At 30.2% G+C, this 16,257-nt stretch overlaps 1 protein-coding gene across 1 annotated transcript; it reads right to left on the reverse strand.

The window, feature by feature from the left end:
- Window positions 1-13,458: 13,458 nt before the first annotated feature.
- On the reverse strand, window positions 13,459-15,182 carry LOC126708217 (protein ALP1-like). Its single transcript, XM_050408019.1, has 5 exons — window positions 15,129-15,182; window positions 14,934-15,002; window positions 14,308-14,844; window positions 13,985-14,216; window positions 13,459-13,904 (listed from the first exon to the last, which is right to left on the reverse strand). Exons 1-5 carry the CDS (start codon window positions 15,180-15,182, stop codon window positions 13,459-13,461), a joined length of 1,338 nt encoding a protein of 445 aa, XP_050263976.1.
- Between the last annotated feature and the right edge of the window lie 1,075 nt (window positions 15,183-16,257).

The raw sequence follows: 16,257 nt of genomic DNA on the forward strand, positions 1-16,257 counted from the left end.
AGCTAGGGAAAAAAAAATATTAAAGAGATGGATATAGAGATAAAGAATAGCATGTTATTAAAAAAAATGACTCTTTTATCATCTTTTATAATAGTTGAAATTCTATTTTCCCACATTATAACATACTAGTCACAAACCCGCGCGATATGTAGGAATAGATAATCATTTTGTAATTGTAATATAACGTATGATTTGTTATCAAACAAATTTTGAAGGTAATTTTGCTCTACCTAAAAATTTAACAATTTCTAAAATTATTTTTCATCTTTCTATCTCTACCAATATATCATTATATTATTTTGGGTGTGTTTGATTGATATTATTCTTGTATAAGGTGGTCTGGTCCATATTCTTTGAAATTATGTTATAGTCCGCTATATTTTTTTTCTACAACTAAACTTTTTAAGTTTCAAATAAATTATTCAAATACTTCATTCTCTTAAAAGAGATTATCATGATAATCAAAACTCATAACAAACTTAGACTAAATATGTATAATTTATTCTTAAAATTTATTGTACATAATTTGTTCTTCTAAAAAATTAAACAATTTCAAAAAGCAATTTCCATCACTCTATTTTTACAAATATATAATTTTTTATGTTTTTTTTTTATTGATATTATTATTATTTTTTGAAATGGTCCATATTCTTCTAACTATTGTTATTATGCATTATATATTCCTAATTTCTTTTTATACAACTAAAACTTTTAAGGTTTAAAGTGTGGGGATCCAAGGACATCACCCCCGCGGGGCCAAGCCTGAGAAGCTTGTCAGCCCAACAAACCCTATGTAGGAAAGACTGGAATAGCTTGAAAGAAGGGATCGGGCGAGGAAGTCAACCTCCTCGGATATGACCATCCCGAAGTCACCAAGAAGAGCCTTGTCCTGGGTGTTGGAGGTATGAACCGAAGGAGGCATTTGTGGCCAACACGGAGAAAGAGGAGGAAACATGCAAAGGAAGCACCCGTCACCTTCGTATTGAATGCACTACACCAACTAGGACAACCACATTAATGGCTGAATGACACCTGAATAGTGCCAGGCCAACTTGTAGCTCACCTAGCACACCCTCCAAAGGTGGGATGAGACAAGTATCAAGAGGGGATTAACCACCCTCTAGATGGAGGGCCAAGATGAGAGGTAGACTGCTATGAAAGGGGGGGGGGGGGGAGAACCCCTTGAACAAGGAACAGGACCCTGGAAATTAGGGAGAGATTACTCAAACTTGTATCCCTGAAAAGTGTAACAAGCTTCCTTGGCTGACCAAGGAAAAATCAATAAACTTGTACTTTCCTTTCATTTTGTCATTTCATGTTTCTTTTTATCAGGATCTTTTTCTTCAACTCCAGCTCTTAGATTAGGAGCCCACGAGTTGGTTTGTTGCACCCATCTCTACAAATTAATTGTTGTGGGCTTGATACCAAAGCCCAGCTTCCTCTTAGTGAGTCTTTTGGTGCTCATTCAAACCCCACATAGTTATTATTCAAATTTTCATTTTCTTAAGGAGATCATTATGATAACAAAAACTTATCCAATAATTACAATTGATATTGCCTAAATAGTATAGTACTCTCAACCAAAATTTGTCTTTTTCCATTCTTAAGTAAGTACATTGAATTTGACTAAATGGACCGAAGTGAACTAAAATGGACTGAATTAGACCAAATGGATCGAATATACCGAATTGGACAGATGTGGGACAAATAAACCGAATAGATCAAAGTGGATTTAATTGTACCGAAATGGACCAAAGTGGACCAAATTGGACCCAAGTGAATGAAGTAGATTAAATGGAATGAATTGGACCGAAGTGGACCAAATTTGGTCAAAGTGAATGAAGTAGATTGAATGGACCGAATTGAATTGAATTGGACCAAAATGGACCAAAGTAGATCATATGGACGGAAGTGGAATGAATAGGACCGATTTGATATGTTTCCTAATTTTTTTTTTCTTTACAACTAAAGTTTTAAGTTTCAAATTTCTTATTCAAATTCAATTATCACTTCCCAAATAACTAAGTATTAACTCCAAAAAAAATAAATAAATAAAACCAAAGCTATAAGAGGGAGAGAGACTACCTATAATGAGGAACTAAAAAATACATCACCAATATGTATTAACCTAAAATAGAGTTTCAAAAAACACAATAGTTCATCAACCTAAAGTAGAGTTGTAAGAAAGAATATAAAATCAAGAGAGAGAGAATAATCATTTTTTCAAGAGAGAATATGAGAGAGAATAAAAAAATTATAGAAAATAAGACAAGAAGAAAAAGAGTAAAAATAAAAGATATGGTAATAAATAACCAATTATCCAAGTCATGCCATGTGATAGAATAACATTATATTTCTTATATACTATTTTTATAATTCAATAAGATAACATCTATGAAATCAAAAAAAAAAAAAAAAAAAAAGAAGAAGAAGAAGAAGAAAAAATCATGACATGGCGATGATGTGGCTCAACTAGAGAGGAGAGTGGAGTGTAGTAACAATAAATGCAACACTTCAGCTTTTAGATATATATAGATTTGGAGTGATAGGGTCCTATCTATTGAGCGCTATACAAATGATCAGGTTTTGTTCGAAATCGTACAATATATGACTGTTATTTGAATGTGATAAATTGATAATAACTTTTATAAAGTGATGCAATCTTAATCACGGGCTCATGCTTTGTGTGGAAAGTGGAAGTTATTTCATTCTCATGTCCTCCAGGCAAAATTTGCCAATAGTAGCTTTTTAGAAAATATTTTGCTACATAGCATGCGGATGAAACATTTTAGTAAGTTGGACCGTTTTTGGAACTCGAGTTCCAACCCATTCCCTCTTGGATAAAGTCTGGCATGGACCAAAAAAAAAAAAAAAACAGTCTAACTAACAAAAATGTTTACTCCGCATGCTTTTTTGCTAATATTTTTCCAAAAAGATGTTTTTCTGCAAATTTTGCCTGTCCTCCAAGGGCTTTGATTGTGTTGATGCTGTACTTTGGCTTGAGGAGTTACTATTGTGTTTTTCAGCCTTATAAATCAATAAAGTTTTCTTACTTTCAAAAAAAAAAAAACATTTTTTAAGATCAAATAAATTTCATCTTTCTCACTACGCACTTCAACTCAAAGTAGGGTTCTTCTCAAAAAAAAAAAAAAAAAAGAAATCTAAGTAGCGGATTACGTAATTTAAAAAATATACACACACACACAAACTTTCATGCCTCCATTTTTTAACCAATTTTTTTGCCTTTCAATATTTGACTCTTTTACAAATTCAAAATATGAAAAATCGTGAAGGTAGCTAAGTAAATTATCCTATGTATGAAAAATATGTTATAGTCTACACTTATATTACACTAGTTATAGGCCCATGCATTGCACAGTTTTATGAAAAAACTTATAAAATAAATATATAAATAATCATATATTTTAATAGATTCAATAAAGATAAAAGAAAAAATTATCAAATGTAAATAATTATCTCACTAAAATAAGGGGTAAGATTTCTTCCTAAAACTAAATTAAATTGATAATTTCAAATTGAATTTTAAATTGATAATTATTTAAAAAATTAACATAATCTTGATAATATTATAAATTAAAATTAAAGTTGATATTTCAAGAATACACGTGTAGAACATCTTGATAATTTGATGTAACATAAAATCAAATAAGAAAATTGTTAAAATTAATCTATTAATTCTAAGACCCTAACCCTAAGCATATAAATTAGATCAAAGCTAAGAAAATTAGTTTAAACAAAAGGCAACCAATATACAAAACCTAATCAATTTAATAAAAACAAAATTCAAAAACAAAGAAGGAGCCTTTAGAAACTTGACAATGTTTTCGAATGTTTTGAATTTATTAATGAAAATCAAATGAAGACAAAAAACAATAATAACACTAAAGAAAATAAACAAAATGAAAATAATAATAATAATAATAATAATAAAAGAAGAAAGAATGCATACCTGCATTGTCATGGGATTTTAGCATTTACATATTGAAATAAGCTTCACTCCAAAACGGATATATAGGGTTATATATATTGGTAGAGTTCCATTTGAAATATAATTCATTTAAATCTTATTGAAATTAAAAATATCTAATCAATACGTTTGTTTTTATCCCATAAAAATTGGAATTAAAAAAAAAGTTTAAAAAAAAAGAGAGAAAGAGAACATGGTTGATAGCTATAAGGAATTTTGATATATATATATATATATATATATATATATATATATATATTTAATGTCATCAATGTAGAAATTATCAAATTAATGGAGATATATACTGTTTCTTAGGATAGATTTATATTAATCACCTCTTGAAGAATTTGGATTGTGCTTATCCCTTAATAATCAAGTTTTGTAGCTTGATATTTTGATAAAATAATATTAAAATTTTGAAAATTAGATGATAAATATTATCTAAATTAAATTTTTGTATGTTAAATATTTTCCCCTAATTTAAGAAATATATCCTGACAAATAAAAAAATAATGTTAATTAGATGATAAATATTATCTAAATTAAATTTTTGTATGTTAAATATTTTCCCCTAATTTAAGAAATATATCTTGACAAATAAAAAAAATAATGTTAATTAGATGATAAATATTATCTAAATTAAATTTTTGTATGTTAAATATTATCCCTTAATTTAAGAAATATATCCTAACAAATAAAAAAATAATGTTAATCTAATTTTATTTAATGATAAGAATGAATTAGAGTCCTGGTAGTATACTATTTCTTTTTAGTTTTTTAAAAATCTAAAAATTTAATAAAATTTCTGCAATTTAGTGAAGCGCGTAACCACGACGTCTGAACCCAACTTTTATTTTATATATATAATATAATAATATGATATGATTTTGTATGATGATCACATTATTATATAATTGACTACTTGTTTTTATTAATTGTAAATTAATGTTGCTTTCAATCTTGTCTTTAAATTTGCCTGAATTGAAATTTTGACACTGCTCATTGGCACATCATTGATACCACTAAAATTTTTGGTAACTTTCTAAGACGATAACTTTTATTATGTATCGATCATATCAACCACAATGATTCAAAGTCTTGAGTCTTCTGGCATTACATGTTGTCATTGGTTAGTGCACAGATTGGAGGAAATAAATATTTTTTTTAATGAAATTTGGAGGAAAGATATTAAGCAAGATCTCAACTGAAACATAATTATAATCTTTATACAACGCAATAAGTTTAGTTTTATGATCACAACTCTTCCTAAACATTATTGAACTGTGCATGTTCTAAAATTTTCAACCATTGTTATTTCTTTCCACTCAATAAAAGTAGGGTAAAATGCTAATTTAGTCTCTAAACATTACTAAAATTTTGTTTTTTATCCCTAAACTTTGTCAAGAATTTTTTCAATAGTTTAGAGACAAAAATAAGAGTGAAAATAGAACTTTTTTCAATAGTTTTGGAATGAAAACCAAAATTTTAGTAAATTTTAAGAACATAAATAAAATATCTTCAATAGTTTAGGAACGAAAATTAAACTTTTCAATAGTTTAAGGACGGAAAATAAACTTTAAAAAAAAAATTAAGCTGAAAAACAAATTTTTAATAATTTTTAAGGATTAAAACTGTATTTTATCCATATATATATATATAAAGTAAGTATGTAAAGAAAGCGCTATGGGTACGTGGTTGAAAATGCTATGGGTATGTAAAGGAAGCGCCATGGTTGAAAATTTGAATATATAATATTGCTTTAAATTTTCAAATTTTCAACCATAGCGCTTCCTTTACATACTTACTTTATAAAAAGTAGTGGTGTCATGGTACAATCATTTTGTGACAGGTGTGTTGGAGAAAGCAGTGGGGTTTGGCGTATGTTCTGAAGGACTGTATGTTATATTTTTGTCTTTTTCAAAGTAAAAATGGGAGTTTCACAAAAAAAACTAAAAAAGGGGGTCCTTGTATGATCAGTGTCCTCATATTATGATCACACGGACTTAAAAAAAAAAAAAACTAAAAATGGGGTCCGCGTGATTATAATTTAGGACACTGATTCTTCTGTATTTTTTTTTTTTTTTAAACAAAAATAAGATTCGCTAAATTACTCTAACCTCCGGACAAGGTGTGTAGATAACCTAAGGAACTCCTATTTTTGTTTAGCAAAAAAAAATTATAAAACTAATAAAGGAAAATTATTAGTGAATTTCACCTACGAATCACGCACATCAACATTATCGTATATTGCAACTTGGCAAGTATTGTTAGTCGTATGAACAAGTAGTCTTTTAAGATTTGATACAATCTTTTTCATAATTGTGAAGAGCATTCAAAATACAAGCTACATTGGAGCTACCAAATTGAAAAAAAATTTGACAGTTTGCTACAGTAAAATACTGAAATACCGGCCAAAATGGCCAAATACCACAAATTTTTGAAATATTTTGTAAAAAAACACTGTTTCGGAACTATATAGGGAAATACCACTTTTTATGGAACTCGAGTTTCTTAAACTCGAGTTCCTAAGAGTTTTGCCACCGTGGCACTGCTGAGGTGGAAATTGGGCCATTAAAAAAAATTATGTGGTACTCGAGTATGGTAAACTCGAGTACCATGCAACACAATACTCGAGTATACCAGGCTCGAGTGCCATTTTATAATAAAATGCTGTATTTTTTTTTTCCTAAGGAACTTGAGTTTAATAAACTCGTGTTCCTTATAACTTTTTTTTTTTTTTTTGGTTGTTGGGATTATTGACAAATAAACATAAACATAAAAATAAGTAGCTTTTTTTTATGTTTTTATTTATTTAAATAGAAGCATTGTAAAATATAGAGATTTTAATTTCAAAATATGAATTTAATTTCTACATTAAGTAAAACTGTTCACTATTTTCTCATAAAATTTTTCCCGGGGGCAAAGCCTCCGCTCCATGGACTAAGTCTCAAAAAATCTCCCATTAAAAACCACACAACATTATTCGAGTCGGGTCGGGTCGTCAACATGAATCAAATGATACCCTTAAAGTGTGGATGAAATGTTTTATAATGCTTAAATTTATAAAAGATACTAGTGAAAGTTCCATGCGTTGCATGGCTTTAATCCTGAATTTTCTTTATATATTTTTTTGAGAAATTATAACTAAATGAGTTATTATTACATAATTTTAGAATTATTTTCTAACTAAATGAATGATTATTATAATATAACATGCATAATTTTGTATATTTGTCCTTATATATAATATCTTTAATTAAGATTATCAATAAAAAAACCTTTCTAATTTTTTTTATAACTCCTTATTTATTAATGAAGGAGATGATTTGAACTCAAGCAATTAAATCTTTTATAATACTTGCATAGTATTGTTACTTGCATATGCGTAAGTTGCAACTAAAAAAAAACCACAATCTATTAGTTCTACTAAGGTGAGTTTGGTTCAGCTTTTTCAAACAGTTCTTTTGGAAAAAGTGGAAGTTTTAGAAAGTAAAATATGAAACTGAGTTTTTTTTTATAAAAAAAGTAGCATGTTTGGTAAAAACTATCAAAAAATGCTTTTTGACAAAGTTGAGTGTTTGGCTAATACTTATAAAAGTGGTGGTTTGAGTTGTAAATTACCAAAAAAGACAAGATATATATAAATATATATGTTTTAATTACCTCTCTTTATGCAAGTTATGGACACAATATTTTTTCAAAAATTTCACAATAAAGTTTGCATGATAAGTTGTTAATGGTACGGAAAAATATAATGTCACTAATAGGTCCAGATGAGAATTAATAACAACTTACTGTGTAAACTTTATAACAAGTTGTTCATTCTCTTTTCTGCGTAAATTATTTTCTATTCACTATTTAAAAAATTGTTCACTGTTTTCTCATAAAACACCTAGTGAAATCGTGATTTCTAAATTTAAAAGCCAAATCTGAATGCTTTTTCATGTTTGAATTTCACAATAATCGAATCTCTTTTTCTGCATTGATAAAATATGTTTCTACATTAATAAAATTTCCTCTCTGCACATCATGTTTACTGTATATTCGAATCTGCTTACTGCATTCATAAAATCTGTTTTCTGCATAAACTATTTCTAGTATTCTGCATAAAATTATTTTCTGTTCAGCATTATTTAAAAAATTGTTTACTCTCTTTTCTTCGTAAATTATTTAATAATGTGTTAAAGCTAACAAAATAACAAATACCTGAATATAAAACAGCTTCCTAGAGGGTAGTTGTCAATAATGATCATTCACCAGAATGTTATTGATATTACTCTGTTTATTCAAAATCAAGAACCCAAACAAAGAATTGTCATTTTGTAGTTTATATAAAGGCAGAAATCATTAGAATGAACAAACAAATGTGAATCATATCTAGAATGAAATTTGTATGCAAAGGGAATAGAGAATGAAACACAAAACAAGATAATCACCTAAGCCATGGACTCGTTGTACTTGTTCCTAAGGTTCTGAACCAATTCAAATTCACATCAACATTGACTACCACAGTTACATAATTTCTTGATTCAGGACAGCCATTGCATCTTTAATGGCTTGGGTAGAACCACCGAAGATGGCATCCATGACAGATTACTATTCACTAGCACGCGTGAATAGCTTCCAGACAAATCAAGACAGTCCAGACAGATGTTCAAAAGTTACTACTGTTTACTAGCATGCATAAAAAGAGATCTGATAGATTCCCGAGATCTGAAAGATTCCCAGACAGATGCAGATAGACTATTACTCATTAGTACTAATTTCCATACCACCGACAGATTAACTTAAGTTAAATTTACCTACTCAGGTTACTTTACCATGGTTCATTTCACCTATAAAAGAGACGGACTACGAAGACAGAAGACAAGTTTCTAAGTTTCTAAGTTTCTAAGATTCTAAGCTTTTAAGTTCCAAGTTTTAGAAAGCCTTTTGTAATAGCCTTCCTTAATATGCCAATATACACGTACGAGAGTCTTGGAAGCGTCGGGCACATCATGGTCGGCAAACCTCCAAAACTAAGTACAGGAAAATCATGTTTTCTAAATTTAAAAGCCAAATCTAAATGCTTTTTCATGTTTGAATTTCACAATAATCGAATCTATTTTTCTGCATTGATAAAATCTGTTTCTACATTAATATAATATGCTCTCTGCACATCATGTTTACTGCATATTCAAATCTACTTACTGCATTCATAAAATCTATTTTCTGCATTAATTAAAACTATTTATTGTTTCTCATAAAAATTGTTCACTATTTTCTGCATAAACTGTTTCTAGGATTTTGCATAAAATTGATCATCATGGCTACTCTTATACCACTACTCAACAAGAGCACAAAGGTGTACAGAAAAAAGTTTGTTTTATTATATATGCTTTAAATTTTAAAGATGATTTTCTTATAAAACATTGTAAAAGGACTTTACAAAAGGACATTGACAGAAAGGCTTTGGAATTATATATTTTTAGCACCAGTGCATTTATTGAAGCATCTGGTTGTCAACTCCCTGGCAAGGAGGTTGGAGATTCAAGCTCCACAAAGACAGAATCACAGTCTCCTAAAAGCTATCTTATGGGAACAAGCTTTTCAAAGCTCCACCCTAAGATTCAGCAAAAAATGAGACTTGCCACGAGACGGCAAAAGATCGTGTTCCTATTTATCTTCCTATTTCATACTGCATTCTATGTAGTAATTATGGAGTAGTCCATGAGCATGAGCAGTATGAGGATAACTCTGATCCGCTAGGTTATGATAACTACGCATATACAGATTGAAAGACAGATAGATATGCCAAGACAGAATGCTCTCCCGCAGTGATAGATCACTATTCACTGGCAACAGATCACTATTCACCAGCATGCGTGAATAGTTTCCAGACAAATCAAGACAGTCCAGACAGTTCAGACAGATACAGACAGGTGTTCAAAAGTTACTACTGTTTACTAGCATGCGTAAAAAGAGATCTGATAGATTCCCGAGATCTGAAAGATTCCCAGACAGACGCAGACAGACTACTACTTATCAGTACTAATTTCCATACCACCGACAGATTAACTTAAGTTAAATTTACCTACTTTACCATGGTTCATTTCACCTATAAAAGAGACGGACTACAAAGACAGAAGACAAGTTTCTAAGTTTCTAAGATTCTAAGTGTTTAAGTTCCAAGTTTTAGAAAGCCTTTTGTAATAGCCTTCCCTCTCCCTTAAAAAGACTTTTGTACTCTCTCCCCCTCAAAAAGATTTTATGAATGCAGTAAGCAGATTTGAATATGTAGTAAACATGATGTGTAGAGAGCAAATTATATTAATGTAGAAACAAATTTTATCAATGCAGAAAAATAGATTTGATTATTGTGAAATTCAAACAAGAAAAAGCATTCAGATTTGGCGTTTAAATTTAGAAAACACGATTTCACTAGGTGTTTTATGAGAAAACAATGAACAATTTATGCAGTGAACAGAGAATAATTTATGTAGAAAAGAGAGTGAACAATTTTTTAAATAATGCTGAATAGAAAATAATTTTATGCAAAATCCTAGAAATAGTTTATGTAGAAAATAGTGAACAATTGTTATGAGAAAACAATGAATAGTTTTAATTAATGCAGAAAACAAATTTTATGAATGTAGTAAGCAGATTTGAATAAATGTACAGATGTACAAATATTCCGAACTTGTTGAGAAATTTGATTTCGTTGAAAGTACAAAATCGTGAAAATTCATTTAGTTATTGTGTACATTAGATGTACAGATCATTCGAATTTGTAAAAAACAAAATTTAGATGTACAGATCGTTTAAATTTGATTTCGTTGATTGTATAAAATCTTGAAAGTACAAAATAAAATTGTGTAAATTAGATGTACAGATAGTCTGAATTTGTTGAAAAGTTTGAATTCGTTAAATGTACAAAATCGTGAAAATTAAATGGAAAACTGTGTACTAATGTATTGATCATCCGAATTTGATGAAAAATTCGAAATCATTGAATGAAGAAAATCGTGTAAGCTCAATGGAAAATCAAAGAACGTACCAAATTGTTGAGCAGCACATGCAGCATTACAAACATCAGTGTAGTAATGGTGGACAGCTCACCCCCAAAATTAATGCAGAAACTTTCCAGGGATGCTCTGCATCCTTGAAAACGGTGCATTACAAAGGGTTGCATATCTGTGTATTCACGTGGCAAGTCCTTACTTTAGGAGCCATATGGTTTTTTTGTGAAAGAGTGGTTGGTCTATGTGGTTTGGATGAGTCTGTATGTATTGAATTTATTAATTTTTGCTACAAGTAATGTACAATAAATCTAATTTGGGTGATAAGTGTTATGTGTGTAACATTTCAAATTACACAAATATTGGAAACATCAACATATCTAACTGGAGGCATTTCACTTCCTAAGGTGTTTCCTACATTACAAAGCAGAGGGCATTGTCCAACCAAAACACAAGAATCATATGTAGCAACAAAGAACAGCAGGGAAAAAATGACACAATGATTTCATATAAACTTAGCCAAAACTAATGAACAGTTAATCTTTAGATTTGTAAAAGTTGAATGTACATAATCATCAGTTGTCTTATATATAGTTAGAAAATAATTCTAAAATTATGTAATAATAACTCATTTAGTTATAATTTCTCAAAAAAATATATAAAGAAAATTCAGGATTAAAGCCATGCAACGCATGGAACTTTCACTAGTATCTTTTATAAATTCAAGCATTATAAAACATTTCATCCACACTTTAAGGGTATCATTTGATTCATGTTGACGACCCGACCCGACTCGAATAATGTTGTGTGGTTTTTAATGGGAGATTTTTTGAGGCTTAGTCCATGGAGCGGAGGCTTTGCCCTCGGGAAAAATTTTATGAGAAAATAGTGAACAGTTTTACTTAATGTAGAAATTAAATTCATATTTTGAAATTAAAATCTCTATATTTTACAATGCTTCTATTTAAATAAATAAAAACATAAAAAAAAGCTACTTATTTTTATGTTTATGTTTATTTGTCAATAATCCCAACAACCAAAAAAAAAAAAAAGTTATAAGGAACACAAGTTTATTAAACTCGAGTTCCTTACAAGGTACTCGAGCTTGGTGAGCTCGAGTACCTTAGGAAAAAAAAAATACAGCATTTTATTATAAAATGGTACTCGAGCCTAGTATACTCGAGTATTGTGTTGCATGGTACTCGAGTTTACCATGCTCGAGTACCACATAATTTTTTTTAATGGCCCAATTTCCACCTCAGCAGTGCCACGGTGGCAAAACTCCTAGGAACTCGAGTTTAAGAAACTCGAGTTCCATAAAAAGTGGTATTTCCCTATATAGTTCCGAAACAGTGTTTTTTTACAAAATATTTCAAAAATTTGTGGTATTTGGCCATTTTGGCCCTGAAATACCACTAGTAAATAGTTCATTGTAGCAAGTTGCTACTTGATTTTATTCTTTTTTATTCCATCTCTCTCTCATCTCAGCCTTTCTCTTTCTAATAATTTTTTTGTTGAATTCTCTCTCTCTCTCTAATAATTACCACTTGTTTACTTTACTCGTTCATATTTTATTCAAACAAATTTTAGGAGATAGACAATGCAAATACACGGGCCAATCAGCGGTAGATAAAATTATCTATGATTTTTTCTTCAAATTCCGAGTTTAACTAAAATACCAATTGATTTTGATTTTGGGCGCGTACCCCTGGAGTACAATTTTTTTTTTTTTTTTTTTTTTTGGGGTTGATAAATTGCAATGCATTACTGGATAAAAGCGGAACAAAAGGGATAGGGTGAGTTTGGTTCAGCTTTTTGTAAAAGTACATAATGAAAAAGTTGAGTTTTGTTAAAAGTGCATAATGAAAAAGTGGAGTTTCAAAAAGCTGAGTGTTTGGTAAAAACTGTTAAAAAGTGCATAATAAAAAAGCTGAGTGTTTGGCTAGCACTTATAAAAGTGGCAGTTTGAGGGATAAATTATCAAAAAAGACAATATATATATAAGGGAATTTATTTCATACTTTTTTTTTTTTTTTGGATGTGAGTTTATTTCATACTTATTAAATCATCTATTTCATATACTTACTAAATAATAATAATAATAAAAAATATATATTATTGGTATTATTTTAATAATGTTTGGGCAATTTTTCTTTTTTAGTGTCATAATTATTTGTTATTACTATTAATGACTTCTTATTAATATTAATTAAATCTAAATAATTTTCATCATCATGAAGCACAAAATAAAAATGTAAAAAGTTGATAAAATATACACCAATAATCCAAGTTTAAATTATACTACATAAAAATGTAAAAACATATAAAATACATATTAATAACCCAAGTTTAAATTGTACAACACAAAAATGTAAAAAATATGATAAAATACATACCAATAACCCAAGTTTAAATTGTACTACATGATATTATAAAAAAAAAAAAAAAAGACAACTATTAATTATTATCCCCTCAAATGGAATTAGCAATGGAATCACGAAGAACCACCATCGCAGGGTCTGTTAAAGATCCTGAGTTCTGCTCATAACTGCTATCTGCTTCACTATTATGTTCTCTTCTAGAAATTGAATCTCGATTGGCGTTTATGAAGCCCTTATCATCCCTATCATTTAGTCTAACAAAATTATGAAGAGCCATAGTAGCAAATACAATAAGTATTTGGATATGGAATGGAAAATATGGCATGTTTCTGATAATTCTCCATTTATTCTTCCATACACCAAAAGTGCGTTCAATCGAACATCGAAGAGATGAGTGAGCATGATTAAATTTTTCATGTCTAGTTCTAGGGCTTCCACCTCTCCTTCGAAAGTCTTGAAGATGGTATGATATCCCCTTGTATGATGCCAAATAGCCTTTCATCATTGGGTATCCAGAATCAACTACATAATATTTCCCTAGAAAAAAAAATTCAATTGTATTAACACACTCATACAATATGTCATTTTAATGAACAACTAACTAACCAATTACAAACCTGGTGGTGGGTGTGGAAAGTTGTTACTCTGTTTCCGAATAGTATCAAGAAAAATGTGAGTGTCGTGTGCTGCACCTTCCCATCCAGGCAAAACAAATGTGAATAACATATCAAAGTCACATGCAGCCATCACATTTTGGGTTGGATATCCCTTTCTTCCAAAGTATGGAATGGACTTCTCAGTAGGTACAACCGCTGTCACATGTGTGCCATCAATCACACCGATGCAATCCTAATAAAAACATTAATAGTTTTCAATTCCACATGCATTGTATTATCTTATAGATAATAACACTTATTCAAATATACAATAGTACACATACTTTGAAATGTGGCCAATAAATTGGATGGTCTTGTATTTTGGTTGGAACTTCATTAAAAGTTGGATCCGAAGGCTTTACATATGCAGCTGCAAAGCGAGCACCCAACAGAGTGATCATCTTCTCAAAATGTCTACTTATGGTTTCACCCGAATGCTGAAATATTTCTTGAATCATTTGGTTACATGGTCCATGACCAAGTATCAGTAAACAGATTGCCACTGACTCTTCTAACCTTATATTCCTTGAATGTTGAAGTCCAAAGTCATGTTGTAAAACTTGACACAAATTAAGAAATACCTCATTTTTCATTCTAAACATATTGTAACACAATTTCTCATTACCTTCCATACAACGTCTCACCCAAGCCCATCCTGTTTGTTCAGAATCATAACAAGAAGTCTTATCAATGTACTTATTGAAATATGTCACAACTGTTTCACAGGTAACTGCCACAAGCTGGTAAAACTCCTCATCAGAATCATCGTTACTATCATCATCATTAGAATCACTGTCACTGTCATCATCACTGTCACTACTCTCACCATCATCATCATCATCATTGTTATCACCATCATCATCATCATTATTATCACCATCATTATTATTGTCAGCATTATTATAATCACCTCCATCATGATAATCACAGTAATTTCTGTAATGTCTTCAGCTTTTTGTAATATGGGCGTTTTTAGCTCCTAAAAGTGCAAACAAACGCACACATAATCTGCCTTACAAAGAGCCGACAAGGCAGGGGGCAGGTTATCCAAAAGGAAAACAAAAGCCAAACGAGATTGTAAAGAAAATCTAGCTACGTGGAGTACAATTGATAGTCCATGAGAATCTAGTTGACCCCTGGAGTACAATTGATAGTCCATGAATACGTTCGAAAACTCAAGCACTATTGCACTGTTGATGACGATGTTCAAATACGGTCCAATCCTAGAAATGCGAGGTATATATACATATATTGTCTATTTTTATCTAATCTTGGCCTTTTTTAATTTTTAACTTTGAAGTTAATTTTTGTTTCATATTAATAATCAGATACTATGTTAAGTTTTTACCATGTTACTGCCAAAAGAACAGAATTCAAAATGCTACTGCCATTGAGACCTTTTTTCGATTTACTTGGCAAGTTGCCGTAGCAGAACATATATCTTTATTGAATCAACAAGCATTTTATTCAAACCCGAAGAGACCTGAATTGCATAGCAGATTACAAAGAACTTGCAGCAGGACTGAAAATTGAAAACTACAAAAACGAAAGATTACAAGAATACAGCCACTTTTTCACATCAGATTTCACATTTTAAAGCAAGAGAACATACTAAAAAACTAAGCAGGACTTAGATGAGCAATCAGCAGCCTTTAAATTTCCTTATTAACTGAGTCAGTGAGAAAAATTGGAAGTACGACCTTTAAATTGCATAGCAGCCTTTAAATTTCCAACCTTTACAATATTTGGAAGGAGAATGTTTTCCATCTCATTCAGAATTCAGATAGATTTCATTTATTGGTAAGTATGACCTTTTTATACCTATTAAGCCTTGAATAGTCCCTAATCAACCTTATGGCCTGTTTGGATGGAGGAAGGGAAGTGGAGGGGAGTAGAGTAGTGTTGCTAAAAATAAGTTAATTTTGTACTAAATCTACTTTATTCTATTCTACTCCCCTCAATCCAAACGGACCGTTAATCTTAGATAGTAGATGTGCTGGTTGGTCAAGGCTCATCACTGTGCTTGGCTTTGATAATTGATATTTTGTTGCACAAACAACATTACTCTGGCATTGGTCAAAACTTTTGGTTTTTAACACCGTCTTATGGTCCACTCCAAGAAGTTGTACCTTCATTCTAGCTTCCTAAAAAATGGGCAGAGAAATAAAAACAGGATCAACTTGAGTTGCAGAATATAGGCTGCCATCTGTATTGGGAAAAAAAAAAAAGAGCTA

Source organism: Quercus robur, chromosome 12 (assembly GCF_932294415.1).
Source record: "Quercus robur chromosome 12, dhQueRobu3.1, whole genome shotgun sequence".
Classification (NCBI taxonomy): Eukaryota; Viridiplantae; Streptophyta; class Magnoliopsida; order Fagales; family Fagaceae; genus Quercus; species Quercus robur.